This window comes from Coprinopsis cinerea (genome assembly GCF_000182895.1).
Source record: "Coprinopsis cinerea okayama7#130 chromosome 3 map unlocalized cont3.3, whole genome shotgun sequence".
NCBI classification, from domain to species: Eukaryota; Fungi; Basidiomycota; class Agaricomycetes; order Agaricales; family Psathyrellaceae; genus Coprinopsis; species Coprinopsis cinerea.
In genome coordinates this window covers 511,657-526,599 of record NW_003307542.1, presented here as the reverse complement: position 1 = coordinate 526,599, position 14,943 = coordinate 511,657, and the positions used below count along the sequence as shown (strand labels likewise).

The 14,943-nt window shown below is 51.0% G+C and overlaps 6 protein-coding genes across 6 annotated transcripts; 2 read left to right on the top strand and 4 right to left on the bottom strand.

The window, feature by feature from the left end:
- Positions 1 to 772: 772 nt before the first annotated feature.
- Positions 773 to 1,579, bottom strand: CC1G_14094 (hypothetical protein; the record flags this gene model as incomplete). The annotated part of the gene is made up of 3 exons (XM_002911516.1): positions 773 to 974; positions 1,284 to 1,389; positions 1,480 to 1,579. The coding sequence occupies 3 exons, from the start codon at positions 1,577 to 1,579 to the stop codon at positions 773 to 775; spliced, it is 408 nt and encodes a 135-aa protein (XP_002911562.1).
- Positions 1,580 to 1,904: 325 nt separating this feature from the next.
- Positions 1,905 to 3,175, top strand: CC1G_04588 (RNA polymerase subunit; the record flags this gene model as incomplete). Its single annotated transcript, XM_001829847.2, has 3 exons — positions 1,905 to 2,261; positions 2,321 to 2,753; positions 2,814 to 3,175. The coding sequence occupies 3 exons, from the start codon at positions 1,905 to 1,907 to the stop codon at positions 3,173 to 3,175; spliced, it is 1,152 nt and encodes a 383-aa protein (XP_001829899.2).
- A 469-nt stretch (positions 3,176 to 3,644) lies between these two features.
- Positions 3,645 to 6,110, bottom strand: CC1G_04587 (hypothetical protein; the record flags this gene model as incomplete). The annotated part of the gene is made up of 13 exons (XM_001829846.1): positions 3,645 to 3,672; positions 3,752 to 3,765; positions 3,853 to 4,022; positions 4,133 to 4,274; positions 4,352 to 4,559; positions 4,611 to 4,717; positions 4,773 to 4,863; positions 4,909 to 5,095; positions 5,157 to 5,210; positions 5,267 to 5,369; positions 5,430 to 5,720; positions 5,786 to 6,017; positions 6,070 to 6,110. 13 exons carry the CDS (start codon positions 6,108 to 6,110, stop codon positions 3,645 to 3,647), a joined length of 1,668 nt encoding a protein of 555 aa, XP_001829898.1.
- Positions 6,111 to 6,650: 540 nt separating this feature from the next.
- Positions 6,651 to 9,330, bottom strand: CC1G_04586 (hypothetical protein). The gene is made up of 14 exons (XM_001829845.2): positions 9,225 to 9,330; positions 9,116 to 9,160; positions 8,907 to 9,059; positions 8,479 to 8,860; positions 8,320 to 8,422; positions 8,211 to 8,264; positions 7,982 to 8,156; positions 7,829 to 7,919; positions 7,671 to 7,777; positions 7,410 to 7,617; positions 7,210 to 7,354; positions 6,987 to 7,150; positions 6,903 to 6,916; positions 6,651 to 6,847 (listed from the first exon to the last, which is right to left on the bottom strand). Exons 1-14 carry the CDS (start codon positions 9,308 to 9,310, stop codon positions 6,778 to 6,780), a joined length of 1,797 nt encoding a protein of 598 aa, XP_001829897.2. The 5' UTR covers positions 9,311 to 9,330; the 3' UTR covers positions 6,651 to 6,777.
- A 499-nt stretch (positions 9,331 to 9,829) lies between these two features.
- On the bottom strand, positions 9,830 to 12,215 carry CC1G_04585 (hypothetical protein; the record flags this gene model as incomplete). The annotated part of the gene is made up of 12 exons (XM_001829844.1): positions 9,830 to 9,866; positions 9,922 to 10,096; positions 10,171 to 10,315; positions 10,368 to 10,572; positions 10,631 to 10,737; positions 10,795 to 10,885; positions 10,934 to 11,108; positions 11,172 to 11,225; positions 11,275 to 11,383; positions 11,437 to 11,818; positions 11,875 to 12,027; positions 12,085 to 12,215. 12 exons carry the CDS (start codon positions 12,213 to 12,215, stop codon positions 9,830 to 9,832), a joined length of 1,764 nt encoding a protein of 587 aa, XP_001829896.1.
- Positions 12,216 to 12,956: 741 nt separating this feature from the next.
- Positions 12,957 to 14,880, top strand: CC1G_04584 (hypothetical protein; the record flags this gene model as incomplete). The annotated part of the gene is made up of 4 exons (XM_001829843.2): positions 12,957 to 13,088; positions 13,139 to 13,875; positions 13,937 to 14,367; positions 14,420 to 14,880. 4 exons carry the CDS (start codon positions 12,957 to 12,959, stop codon positions 14,878 to 14,880), a joined length of 1,761 nt encoding a protein of 586 aa, XP_001829895.2.
- Positions 14,881 to 14,943: the final 63 nt, after the last annotated feature.

Here is a 14,943-nt window from a genome sequence, read left to right as displayed (position 1 = left end):
GAGAGGGATGAACGAACTAGCAACAGAAGACGCAAATGCTCTTCTAAATGACAAAATCCCAACCCCAACGTCGAATGATAAAGCGTCACCCCAGACCAATTAACAATGAGAATCTGTCCGATGACCGAATCACAGGGGGGATTCAAGCCACCACGGGGCGTGGAATGACCGTCTACGTCGCTCGCAAAAGGGGTTGGAATGACAAAAGGCGAGGCGGGTACGGAATACAGAGGAGCGGGGAAGAAAGGCGTATGGTAGAAGAGGGGAAAGTAGAGCGAGGCGTTTTGAGCGTAGGGCGAGTCCTGTGCTGGGCGTTGACCAATGACCGAACCGCCGTTAAGCGTCAACCAACAAACCACCCTTGAGTTTGAACCTTGAACCTCGATATCGAGCGTCGAACGATGAAGTGGTGCCTTGTCAAGTTGAATCAAGAGTCAAGAGGCAAACAACACCCCAAGCGAAGGGTACCTGGAGAGTAGAAAATAGCGGAAGGGAAACGAATGGCGTGTTCCAATTACGATTCGGGGGTTCCGATGGATTACGAATTCGAAAGCGCTCTATATGTAGGCTTTCGCGATCGCGGGGGGTGTTTACCCAATCCACCCACGTTAACCAGGTCACCCAATCCCACCAACAGCCAACAACAGCGAATCACTGGCTGTACGCCGCCTTGCTTTCAACGTCTCCTTGAAGCTCGGAAAGCAGCAGGCCGTATTACGACAAGGGCGAGCGTCACCGTCACCGTGGCGCTGAAGGTAGTCGTATGTATAAGCTAGTCGGAGAATGCGGTTGTGTAAGCTAGCTGGTCGTAGAAGCTGGTCGTAGAAGCTAGTAGGCAGTCGGAGAAGGCGGTCGTAGGAGGCGGTCGTATGAGAAGCTGGTCGTAGGAGTAGAAGTTGGCCGTAGGAGTAGAAGTTGGCCGTAGAACCCAGTCGCAAGGCAGGCTATCTCTATCACCAAACGTCCAATTAAAGCTACACCAACACCACAAAAGAGGAAGCACCAAACGTCAGCAAAAAAGCTAATCCGGATAAAGATAACCTATCCTCAGCCTAAGTAAAGTAATGCGACAACCCAACTCACCTCGATGCTCTAGATTAGCCAACCGCACCGAAAAGAATAACGCACAAAAACGAAACCACAAACTAGTGTAAGGAAGTTCCCAACAGCGTTGACACCGGGGGCTTCCCCACACGGACCTCCAGCTCCTACTTATACCCCCGCAACTCAATTCAGATGATGACTGACTAGAACTTATCATCCCTTGAACGGCATGGACCCACCCACTCATCGTCAGCCGACCGATCACGATGATGGGATTTAGCCGGGGGTTTTCAACGAGTTCCGAGAGCTCCTCAGCCGTTCGAGCTTGGAACGATGGAGAAAGGGCTAGAAAAAACGGTAAAGCGTTTCCGTAAGACCCAAAAACAGTTCGAATGAGAAAAGTAGATTCCTTACCAAAGGGAGTGTGTAACATACATATGTATGGTGCATGGTCTACCAGAACCAGAACTGCGAAGCATGCTTTGGAGCTAAACGCCTCGTCGCCGTCGCCATCGCAAGTGAGAAGCTGAAGCATGGCTGCGAAATCCGAGGCTAAAAACGACAACCACTTCCACACCACCATTCATCCCCCCTAGATAAGGAAATAGAAACACTGAAAACAGTGCATCGTGTCCGCAAAACGACGGTGAGTAGAACAAAAGTCAAAACGACAAACCCAAGCGCTCACGCATCTCCCGTGCCATCAAACCTTCCATTCCCAGCCTCGTGAGAAACACAGCCTGATTTCCAAATCCGCCGGCGCTCGGCAATCAACCCAAGCAATCTCATTTTCTTCCTCATCCACCATCAACGTCCCTTGTCCTTCCCCATCTCCCTATCTCCTCAACCCACCCCTAGCAATGTCTCAAGAATACGAAAAACGCCGCCTAGTAGGCGTCCACGCCGAACACGTCTCAAACATCTCAAGCACAGACTATCCAGGCGTCTACCCCGGCCTCGACGACTCCTGGAGCCTCTCCAAATTCAAAAAAGTGCGTCTTCACAACGTCCCGCAACCACCGAATTCCCCAACTGCCCCAACTGGCTTTTGGGGTTTTGGTGGTTGTAGTCCTAAGGAAGAACAACGCCAACGTATTCCTTCAAGGCAGAATCTTAAAGTACAAATCACCCGCCTCTCGCAACACACGATAGAGTTCGATTTAGTAGGCGTAGACGCATCCATCGCGAACGCCTTTCGTCGTATCATGATCGCAGAGGTGCGTCCAACAATCCCCTTCCAAGCCTCCATTTGCATTAACAAACGAGGTATACACAGGTCCCAACAATCGCAATCGAGCACGTCTACGTATGGGACAACACCTCCGTCATAGTCGACGAAGTCCTCGCCCACCGCATAGGCCTCGTACCCCTAAACGTAAACCCCTCAATCATGGACTCCCGCTCCCCACAAAACGACCCAACAGACCGCGACACCCTCATCTTCAAACTAGACGTCACCTGCACCCGCAACCCAAACGCTCCAAAAGGCTCAACCAACCCAGACGAACTCTATATCAACCATGAAGTCTTATCGAGGGATTTGGTGTGGAGTCCGGTCGGACAGCAGGCGGAGGTGTTTGAAGGGTGTCCGCCGGCGCCTATCAACCCTAATATTGTGTTGACAAAGTTGAGGCCGGGTCAGGCCGTTAATATGGAGTTGCACGCTGTGAAGGGGGTGGGTAAGGATCACGCAAAGTTTACTCCCGTCGGTGAGTTTCTTCGTCTTGTCCCAATCTACCTCTCGCTAATCGCATCCCATTGCTCGATAGCAACCGCCTCCTACCGCCTCCTCCCACACATCAAAATCAAAAAACCCATCCCACCAGAACACGCCGAAAAATTCGCTAAATGCTTCTCCCCAGGCGTAATCAAAGTCGACCCACAAACTAAACAAGTCAGCGTCGACGAACACAACGTCCGAAAAGACACTGTCACCCGCGAAGTCTTCCGACACCCCGAATTCGCAGATTCAGTGGAACTCTCTCGAGTTCGCGATTACTTCCTCTGTGCGTTCGCCTTTTTTTGTTCTTGTTCCTTGGGCGAGAAAGCTAATTACGTTATTGAACAGTCAATGTCGAGTCTGAAGGCCCTTATGCCCCTGAACGACTGTTACCTGAAGCTATCAAGGTGATGAGGGAGAAGATTGCTACTATTAAAGCTGCCGCCGAGGCGCTCCTCAACGACCAAAATGGTGCTGGAGATGGGGACGTCAGTATGGCAGACGCTTAAAAATGCTATTGTATATTGGTATACGATAGATAGGATCGAGATAGATGAGCATTGGTGCGGATACGAGGGAAAGGTGACGATTCTCAGAGTGACAAGTAGCCTCAATACTTCGGTAGGATGGTATGAGGAGGAAGATAACTTGTCGACGTCCTCCGAGGCCTCTTCACTTGGCATGGATACTGTGACGCGCTCACGTGCCGTGACAAGCGCGACATCGCGTCACATTCGCGCAACATTCGCGGTTCACGAAAGGTCCAAGGGGTGGAACTCAAAACACCAGAAGACGATAAAAATGTGAACACTTGGTTGTATACATATTCCTGGTAAAGTACTCGATAATGAAGAGGAACTGAGAGAACCAAGCCGTGACTTCACAAATACACAATCTTCGCAGGGCCCCTATAAATCCATCAATCGCATCGCGTCGCGTCAACACATTCCGTTCAACCCTCCCAAAAGTGCTCGAAAAGTAGCTCACCGTTTCTCCACGCCCTGTATCGAAAGAAAAAAAAAAAAAAAAAACGGAAAATAAGTTCAACAGTTCCAAAAAGAAAGAAAAAATCCTGAAGAGACTCTCACATTAACCATCCACGCAATCTGAGCTCGCAACTCCGTAAGCCCAAACAACAAAACAACATCAAACGCAATACGCGAATGGTACTGGCCCGTCAGAGGGGAGAATTGCCACGCAGGGACAATACTCGAAACGTCTGCTGTAACACAGCATACCTGAGAGAAGGAGTTCGAATCTAGAGGAAATCGTAAATATAGACAACATAGGTAAGATTCAAATTTCACGATCGTCGATTCGGATTCCAGGTTAGTAGAAAGGCGATATCAATTGCACATTGCAACTAACCTTCCCCATCCATCCACTCAGGACACGGCCCATCTCCACGATAACACTGGATGTACACTCTGAATTGAGTAAGGTCCTCGTTCGGCTTGAGCCAATGATCATAACGGCCTCTGAATTCAGTCCTTTCAGCGACCTGGGTGCCCTACAACCAGAAATATCAATGAGAGCCCATCTTTCCGATGTACAACATGAAAAGAAAAGCAGGATGATGATAAATACCCTGAACAGAATAACAGAAAAACAGTCGTTGAGAATTAAATGTCTCGTGATCGAGTGTTCCCGCATCTTCGAGCGACGTTTGAAATGCTCTGGATCGTAAGGGTCGAAAAACACGAAGCTGTTGAGCCCATAGTCGAATTTCGATACTCGCGTCCCGACGAGATGGTCCAGGTAGAAGGATGCGGCGCCGTCAGAGACCGCTTTGTTTCTAGCGGGACGCTCAGTAGAACTGTTTGAAAAGGGGAATGGAAAGGCGTACGTATGGGTGTCAGGGCGGAATACTTTCACACCTCGTCTCTCCAGTCGATTCTTGACTTGATTGTACAGCCAATCGCTCGCTGCAAAGCCTCCGACTAAGAACACTGTCTATTCACAAAGTCATCGTTAGGAACTGAAAATCAAGTAACTGGGAGAAACCTACCGAAATTGGGTAATGTCGATTCGCCATCTGTTCCTCAACAGCCCCGACAATGCACTTGATGGAGGGTTCAAAGAAACCTGCGACGACAGACCTACGTGGAACACGCTCAACCTCCTAGAAACGAGGAACCAAGAACGCGAAGACTTGCCCTTTGAGCTTCATCTGACCACGTCGGATGTCAAGCGCGAGGTCAGTCTCTCTAGGAGACCCGAACTGGATGAACTGCATTTCAGAATCGGATCTGAAAGTGTGCTTGGTGCGCGTATCGAAGCGCTTCACGATAACCGGAATGTCGGCTTCGAAACGAGTTCCGTTGAGGTGTTCTAGCAGTCGCAGATGGTGAGTCTGTGTATTAACTACGATGTCGTAGAAGGCAGGACGTACGCTTCATGTATTCCTCAGCCCGCGAGGTGACAAACACCGACCCTTGGAAGTGGCCTAGTGAAGGGGTCAGGGACACGATATCTGAGGAGATGAAAACATCATCCACATACACTGCGCCGCAGAAATCTCGTTGAATACACCACCCCGCCCTTGATAGGCACTGACATCGATCGTGCCACCTCCAGCATCGACGATAACAACACCCTTTCCGCTCTGTTGAATAAAATCAGTACAGAAATTGATGAATGTGAGCACTATTCCTTAGACTCTTACCTCCAAACCATCCCCGCTCAAGCCATTATTGATACAAAAATGCAAACTCGCCTCGCCCTCCGTCACGAACATAACCCTCGCATGGCCCTCCTCACTATCCGAAACAAGACCAGCTTGCACCGCAGCCCGACGCATCTGAGTCTGCTGGGGGCCCTCCCACCCATTCGGATGCGTGAGCACAAAAAGAATGTCATCCTTGAGCGTGTTCCAGAGGAGATCCCCACTCGTATGGGTTTCTTTGATGTACGTCTCGGAGCAGTCGAAGAGGTACTTCATGTAGTCGGCGAAGAGCTGGAGGGCTGTCTTACGCGGTGGCAGAGGGGGGATGGCGGGCCCGAGGAGGTTGGAACGCTGACCCTGCGGACGGAGGTGTAGTTTGAACCTGGCGTGTCAGGCGTCAGAGATGGTCGAGACCTGAAAGGAAAAAGTATATGCCATTCCGCCTTGAACCAGCCGTTGTCTTCAGCTTGTTCTTCAATCCCTTCAGCAGTGGCCTCCGCGCCAACGACGCAGACCTTTCCTTGGGTATCATAGTAGATAATGCTGGGAATCTTGCAGTCGCCGCCAGACTGCGCTTGGGCGGGAAATCTAAACAGCGTTCAACGCGTTTAGCCTGGGTGAAGGTGGAGAGACACGTTACCGCGTCACAGTTCGGATCTCTGGTACCTCGCCAGGGTCCATGATGCTGTAAAGAGCAAGACTGAGTCGTCGCTTACACGGGATAGAACTGGAAACCATTGCCACCTGTACGAAACCCCGCTGAACGTAGTGCCAATGTCGAACGCGAGGAGCAACCTGCGGGTTGCGCCTTCGAACGGTTTCCGTGCCATTTGGTGGCTTAAGAAAGAGAAGCTACTAAGGGGAGGGTAAGTGAGGAAGGGAAAGGGCAGCGGTCTTTAAAGGCGAGAAAATCTCGGCATCCCAGGAGCCTGAAAGGAGAGAAATACAAAGAAAGGAAGTCAGGGTCCAAATACCAAACGCCGCTCCGGTTGTTGGAATTTCATAGCTTTCAAACGCTCTTAATATTTGAACAGTATCCTTTCGACAATTAGATATAAGAGACTGGGACATCAACGTGGACTGCAGACGTCCGGCGACGGAGAAGGGTGCCTCGACGCCCCTATCCAAACACGGATCGCTCTGACGTCACGCGACGCGCGCCAAACAGACTCTCTTGAATTCGCCATTGCTTTCTTTCGAACTTCGTTTACGATGTTGGTTGAATACTGGGAAGATCGAGTGGGATACCTTTCAAGCGTTACTCCCCCCAGCTCCCCCTCAGTCATTGCACATCTGTACTCAATACATCATTCATACCTTCTCTCTTGTATCACGGTACCGTTGTAGCTCACACGCCCGCCCCGGGTAGAGCGTTCGTCATCCCGGCAACCTCTTCGTAGATAATCCTCGCACGGCTCCTGCAGCAATACTCGGTCGTCAGTTCCAGTCTTTCCAGGTCAGCATTCCACTCACCGCCTTTCAACACCCTGTCAAAAGTAAAGAAAAATGGTCAGCCATTGGTGCAATGGGTTAGCAGGCTCCAAACGTTTAACTAACATTCACTTTCCAAGCAATCTGCGCCTTAAGCTCCGTGCCCCCAAAGATGAGAATCATATCAAATTGCGCATACTGGCAGTATTGCTGCGTGACCGGGGAGAATGTTTGGGCAATGGTGACACCTGAAATGTCGGCGGCAACCGTGCAAGCCACCAAGAATGAGCCTAATGTGTCGTTCAGTCGTTGGATCAAGAAGAAAGTGAGACGGAGACCCCAGACAAACCTGAATCTTCGTCTGTCCAGTCGGGGCACCTTAGAGACCCACGATAGCAGTGCACGGTTCTAGAAAACGTTCTCAGACTATTGGGGTTGCTGAAGTGCCAGGAAAAGCCGGAGCGAAATTCTTTGGCCTCTGAAACTTGAGTGTCCTGGTTCACAACAGTTCTTAATACTGCTTTTAAAGAGAAACAGATGGGTACAAACCTTGGCCAACAGCACAAAGAACTGGTTATCAAGAATTAATGTCTGAGTCACACTGTGTCGTGTGACCTTGTCTCTGCGTCGATAATGCTCTGGATTTTCAGGGGCATAGGGAGTGTATACTTCAATCCCATAATGGTATTTGGACACTCGATACTTGACGAACTGGTCAAGATAGAATGAGGCAGCACCATCGGAAACCGCTTTATTCCTGACCCCGAATGAATGAGTAGAAATCAACCGAGCTCGAGGAGAAACACTCACGTGTGACTATCAGGTCTAAAAACCACGACATTCTTCGATTCGAGTGCCTCTTTGACTTTCTTATACAGCCAATCGCTAGCTGCAAATCCACCGACGAGCAACACAGTCTATCTTCCAAGTCAAAAAGAGGCGCCCAGGATAAACTGACGGTCACTCACGGAGATTGGATGGTGGCTACTCGCCATTTGCCTTTCGACCGCCTTGATTATGCATTGGATTGAGGGCTGGAAAAAACTGGACACAACTGATCTGTGAGATTGGCGTTCAGTATCGTAATTGTGAGGAAAAAGAGTAGTAATTATAACACTGACCCCTTCAGCTTCAACTGCCCGTGGCGAATATCGAGGTCGGGCTCAGTATCTCTGATAGACGAGAATTGTATGAACTGGATGTCGGTATCCGACTTGAACGCGTGTTTGGTGCGTTTATCGAATCGCTCTGCGATATAAGGAACATCGTCTTCAAAACGAGAGCCGCGGAGATGTCCTAGAAATCGATGAATAGGAATTCCCGGTAGTCTTCAAGGTTGGGACAACTCACCCTGGATGTGTTGACGAGCACGCGCGGTAACAAAAACAGAGCCTTGGAAGTGACCTGGTGGTTATCAATATCGGTTCTCGGATGATGCCAGGGGAGAAAACGGACGAACATTGGGCAACGGCGATCTCTTTGAAAGTCTCGTTTACACCTTGGTACGCACTGATATCGATCGTTCCACCTCCCGCGTCCACAATAACTACGCCTTCTCCTTCCTGCCAAACGAAAGGGTGAAATCAATGGATTGACGACGTGCCCAAAGACAACACACCTGCAAAGCCTCCGTGCTCAGCCCATTGTTGATGCAGTAATGCAAGCTAGATTCGCCTTCGGTCACAAAATGGATCCGCTTATGCCCTTCGTCACTACCCGGAATAAGGCCAGCCATCACCGCGGCCTGTCTCATCTGTGCCTGTTGCGCCCCTTCCCATCCGTTTGGGTGGGTGAATACGAAGGCAATATCATCCTTGACAGAGTTCCAAAGGAGACCACCGTTGGCGTGTGTTTCTGCGATATACAAGGCCGTGCAATCAAACAGATATCTCATGTAGTCGGCGAAGACTTGGATAACTGTCTTTCCGGGCGGGAGCGGAGGCATGGAAGGACCAAAGAGATTCGAGCGCTGGCCACGAGGGCGTAGATGGAGTTTGAACCTATAAATATCGTTAGCTCTGGTGACGTGCGATTTTGTGGACGCACCATTCCGCCTTCGTCCACCCTTCATCTTCAGCAATTCCCTCGATACCTTCCGCGACAGCCTCTGCACCAATTTTGCACACCTCACCGTCACGATCGTAGTAGATCACAGTGGGGATCTTGCAATCGCCTCCAGATTGGACCTGTTCAGGGAAGCTAGGACAGCTTCCAGTTAATAATCCGCCAGGAATATGAGCGATATCGATCCGTACCGCGTAACTGTCCGAATTTCCGGCACATCGCCAGGATCCATGATACTGTAGCAGGTGATTGATCATCGATCGTTGGTTAGCCGAAGAGAGGATTATAGTCTCTACGCACCTATAGGAAACACCGCTAAACGTCGTTCCAATGTCGAAAGCCAGAAGTAGCTGGCGCTTTACGCCTTGGAATGGTTTTCGCGCCATTTTGCGAGGGTGTCACAAAGGACAGCAGATGGCTGAAGAAGAAGAGGAAGGGTGGCCACTTACTGTGCCGCATGTCAACAGAGTTTGGCAGCGTTTGGCAGGTTACATTTTGGGTGGGCATGAGGCACAAACGAGGACCAACTTCCAAGAACCATCCTGGGTTCTGGAGGACATGGCGAACCAAGCCACAGGCCCCTGGGCGCGTTCGTTCGGAGAATCGGTCACTCTTGACGGTGCTATTGCAAACAGATGGACCATCCGTGACTCCAGCAACGTCGTACGTATTTCTATGACTGACGCAGAGGCTGGTTAGTGGGAAATCGGAAATTCGATCACAGTGCTTCAGCACGGGTAAGACACGTGCAGGGACAAACACGATACGTAAGGGCCTGAGCAAATCACCAGGTTTAAACCAATCTCTGAATCGAGAACGAGGCCAGATAGCAACCAATGCAACATTGAAGCAAATAAATGGATTTGAATGAAACATCGCACCACCGCACAATCGTAGCCTAACGTTCATGTATCCTGATAGAAAACCAGTCTAGCCGTACTCCTGAACGACACCAATAAGCACACCTCCACAGAAACCAAAAACAAGAAACACTCACCTCTTCTCCACCGTCCCCTCATACCACATCATCTGCGCCTTCAACTCCGCCGAATTGAACTTTAAAATCACCCAGTACTTGGCCAAATAATACTTTCCCCCATCCTTCTTCGTCTGAGGTTCCAACTGCAAATGGGAGAGGTCCACCTCAACGCGACACAACTTTTTAAAGTTCACTGTGAGGGTGAGGAGTTGGGTAAATGGCACGGGAAGGGGGACGGAAACAAGCGGTGAAGCTTGAAGGACGTACATGGGTCCTCATCTTTCCAGGTAGGATTCTCCATCTTCCCTTTGTAGCAGATGACGTCGAACGAGACGGTCGATAGCTGGTCAAGCGAATCCGCCTCTTTCCACATATAGACCTTTGCTTCATTCTCTTCCGAGACCTTCGTTCCCTACAGCACCGAGTTAGTAACGCCTCACGAAGAAATGAATCGCGTCTCTTACCTTGGCCAACATCACAGCAAAGCTGTTCGGCACAAGACGCCTGCCTGACGGTCGAACGAGCAGTTCCCCAATCCTCTTCTCATGATCAGGATTACCAGGCTTGTATTCGATGTTACGGAAGGTCCCATAGCTATATCTCGCAATGCGAGCCGTGACCATGTGGCTGAGGTAGTAGGCAACAGCGCCGTCGGATACCGCCTTGTTTCTGTAAAGGTCGCGACCGTCAGCTGAAGGGAGCGAGTGAGGCAGAGAATTTCGCGTACACGTAGAGCTCAGGGCGCATCACCTGTAGACTATCCTCCTCAAACTCCAGCTTGAGCCTCTTAAGTAGCCACTCGCTAGCTCCAAAGCCCCCAACAAGAACAACATGCTAAAGCGAGCGAGGGTAGGTGAACAAAGGAGTCAAGAATAGGAGAGCAGTGCTTACCGAAACCTTGTAGGATTTAGACTTGAGGACTTCCCGTATGGATAAAACGATGCTTCGGATGGACGGCTCGAAAAAGGTCGCAACATCGGATCTAGGGACCAGTTAATCACGAACTCGAGCGTACGACAAGAGCGCTCACCCCTCGAGCTTCAACTGACCGAACCGAATCCCGCAGTTGAGGTCGTTGTCGCGAGTAGAGCCGAACTTGATGTACTGGGGCTGCTGGTCATCGCTAAACCGGACCTTGGTCGTCTTGTCGAAACAGCGGACGATGTGATCGAGGTCTTCGTGGTACTCCGATTCCTTTAGCAGGTCTGCGTTGTGCACGAGAGCGCGCGGTCAACCGGAGTGGAACGTCAGAGGACAATGGAACATACTGTCGAGGTATAACCGCGCGTTGATACTGACGAACACGGACCCCTGAAAATGGCCTGAATGAATGTTAAGTCATCGACTAGTCGCGCCTGCGAATGGGCTCACACTGAGGGGTCGATATTTCCTCAAAAGTCTTGCTGTACTTGGGCTTCCGGTATGCGCTGATGTCGATCGTCCCTCCTCCAGCATCGACGATAATGACGCCGTCCCCGCTCTGTAAGAAGTCGCTAAGTACTGAGAGGCGGGGCTCATTCAGTCCAAACACACCTCCATGACTCCCTGCGGAAGCCCATTCTGAATGGCGAAATGCAGACTCGCCTCGCCTTCCGTGACAAACCAAATTCTGTCGTGACCATACTTGTTGTCCGGGATAAATCCAGCAGCCACAGCCGCCCTTCGAACCTGGGATTGTTGATATCCTTCCCAGCCATTCGGATGGGAAAGAACGAAATCTATATCGTCCTTGAGCGAATCCCAGAGCTCCGTCCCATTGGCGTGGGTCTCTTTGATGTAAGTCTCGGTGCATTGAAAGAGGTATCGAAGAAAGTCCGCAAATAGGGTGACAGCAAACTTGCCCTGGGGCAAGGGTGGTATCTTGTCTGCAATGTCGTATGACGAGCCGTCTCGAGGCCGAATGTGAAGCTTGAACCTAAAATATAACTCGTTACGAAAGCGAACATTATAAAGCTCTGTATATGGACGCACCATTCCGCTTTAAACCATCCTTCTTCCTCTGCTCTTTCTTGTGTGTTCTCCCTCAGCGCCTCAGCACCAACAGCTCGGATCTGGCCTTCCTGGTCGTAGTAGATGATCGTCGGGATCTTTGATGCTCCGCTAATTTGTTCATGGGCAGGGAATCTAAGAAATGAAAACGATCAGGGAAGTTCACGGGCTACTTCTGCTGTATAGACATACCTTGTTACACCTCTGATCTCGGGTGTCTGTCCCGGGTCCAAAACCGCATAAGAAACTCCACTGAAAGTCGTCCCTAGATCGAACGCGAGCACAAGTCGCCGTCGAAGTCCTCGATACGTTGGCAACTTCATCTTCTGGTCGAAACAATGCTTTGAGTGGCAACCGAAAAGGAGGGCGTTAAACAATGACTCTTTAAGACCAGCAGCACGAGGCGGTGCAACGTGTTTTCCCGGTCCAGTGTCCATACATTGACGCCTGCGGTGTCATGGTCGATGCGTGGTTTCTGGTATGACGTGAACTGGGTCGCTATTGGTTGTCGGCTGGCGTTTGGTGTATCTCGTCGTTGTGCATTTGGGAGCAGAGTCCAAGGAGACTCGCCGCCAATTTCGGATCTGCAGCGTTCCCCACGCCAAGAGCTGGTGCAGGACATTGGCGGGATCAAGACGGGATTTTGCCTTTGCTTCGTGTCGACACTGTTGAGGACACAGGCCTACAATTTCTGGACGCCTGTTCAGCCTATACCACGTTCCCGTAACTCAGAGACACCGTTCCGATGAAAATGACACAGCGTTTCCATACGTTGATCGACCAGGCCGTGCCAATTTGTGAAGAGGCGACAGATCCCGGGCGAACTGTGACTCTGCACCCCTCCGAGGCTGTTGTCAGCACTTCTTTCTTCCACCATCGCCGGATACTGAAACTCACAGAAGCTTTCCGACAATGCCCATGAGCCCAGACGAGCACGATCGCATTCACAGCACTCGAAATAGCTTCGAAGATTACAACCAGCCGGCGACCATAACCAGGATGGCGATGACGACATGTGGTGCTCTCATTTACTGGTGCTGTAGCGAGTGCAGGGGATAAGAACGATGGATTGGGATCCCTGTGGTAATCAGTTGGGCCCCCAACCAGAATTAACGTTCCACGGCAACGCACCTCAAAGGCATATCGCTATGCTAGCTTCTCCAGCAGCCCTGGAGCAAGTCCACTCATTCCACAAAGTGTGTTCTAGCATTTCCTTCCTGCGATCAAGTCAACTAACTCGTACTAGAGGAGCCTAACTTTACCCTCCGCTTTTCGTTCCTCCAAAGCCGCTGTCGCCGAAGCATTGAAGCTCAGCACAATATACCCAGTCTATGAAGAGGACACGCACTCGTCTGTGGACCGCGGCAGTCAGCTCTCTGGGACCCGGCCTCCTAGTACCGATATAACAGCACTGGCTCTGGAACTGGAAAAGGTAGAGCGGCTGCATCAGGAGGACAAGGTCTTTTACACGCAAGAGATAGCTCACCTCCGTCGCCTGTTGGCTGATGCAGAGGAGGTTGTCAGAGAGCAGAGAGGCGTAATTCGGCGTCAAAACCTGCAGCTGGAGGAAACATCCCGGAGGATGCAGGTGTTAATAGAGGAGCGGAACCGACTGCGCGAGTTCAACGACAAGCTGTTGGTCGATCTCGAGGCGACACGCAAGGATTTCGCAGAGGCGATGGAAGACCTCGCAGCTACACAGAAGGAACTGGCGCCCGCTGCGAACAATGGGTCACTACGACAAAGACGATCGATGGAGGAAGAGAAGAGGGTGGAGAGGTTCGATGGCTTGTCTGATGCTGACGAAGCTGGGACAGGTACATTGCGAAAATATCTCGGGATTCCCGTCAAAGTCGCTGCCCTTCGGCAAAAATTGGCGGAAGGCGAAGAGCGATTCCAAGCGGCGTACTCGGCGTGGTCTCAGTCAAGCAGGCACCAACGGAGACTGAGCATAGCTGCTGCGACCGGTGTCACAAAAATGAAGTGAGGAGAGCCTCAAGGACCTTGTCAGCGTCAACCGACGACTTTCTGCGGAGCTCTCCAGCCTCAAGGACCGCCTGACCTTCACTTCAAAGGAACTGGAGGTTGCTCGAAGAGAACTGAAGTCGGGCAGGATCCACTATCCTCCACAAGAACGCGAAGATATCACCTCGATGGTCCATGAACTCAACGCTCGGATACGCGATCTTACCTCTGAACTTTCAGTGGCAGTCGAGCAAAGCCCGGACGGGTCATTGACCAAGCCCGACAGCTCTCTTGCGAGGGCACTACTGGGCGACCAGTTGACAGCGGCGCTTCCTTCCCTGAAGCCTACGTTAGTTTCCTCTCAGTGTCAGACTCTCTGCAAGGTGCTACTGCAAGCGGGCCTTACTAGTTGGTGCGCATATAGTGTCCATTCATGGAATCTGGATCTAGATCATACTCGCAATTCTGGGGACGCTCTTCTGACTGTTTACCGTAAGCTGAGAACTGTCGGTAAGTTCAATTGAACTCTTATTCGCGCATATATTCACTGACCGTCGATCAGAGGGTCCTATCGTAGCGGCCCGTTGGCGAAGCCTCACACGCGCACAAATCAAATTGTCGTCCCGCCAATGGACTGAGAACCTGTCGGCGGCCATATACAGTGTCTTGGATATGCTAGGTCTTCGATACACCCAAACTGAGCAGTCATTGGGAGAGATGTCGAAAGCGTTGCTCACCTCTGTTCGAAGCCTTAGGCGAGCCCTTGGCGAGCTGGTCGTCGAACCTGGACTTGACCTTGAGCTCGCCATTGTCAGTCCAGGGATCCCGTTCGACCCTCGGTACTTTCAAGACGGTTACCCCGACCACCCAGCGGCTACTCATGTCGGGGACATCGTTGCAGCGACGTTGGGGCTGGGTCTGAAGAAATCGACGTTAGGCGGGTTATCGGATGAGCTGGTTATTCACCCTACCGTTCTACGAAGGCGTTCTTTGTATACAAGTTTGTTTGGGGCAACGCTGTAGAATAGGCCCATAGTTTGAGTGTTGATTCTTGATTGTCCTCCATACGCGTGCTATACTTGCTAT

What these genes read in the sequence shown, in the direction of transcription:
- CC1G_04586 (XM_001829845.2), bottom strand. Translation starts at nt 9,310, where the DNA reads ATGGCGCGAAAACCATTCCAAGGCGTAAAGCGCCAGCTACTTCTGGCT. An exon ending in TGAGCACGGAGGCTTTGCAG is followed by an intron (nt 8,423 to 8,478) that starts GTGTGTTGTCTT and finishes TTCGTTTGGCAG; the next exon opens with GAAGGAGAAGGCGTAGTTAT. An exon ending in GTAGCCACCATCCAATCTCC is followed by an intron (nt 7,778 to 7,828) that starts GTGAGTGACCGT and finishes CTTGGAAGATAG; the next exon opens with ACTGTGTTGCTCGTCGGTGG.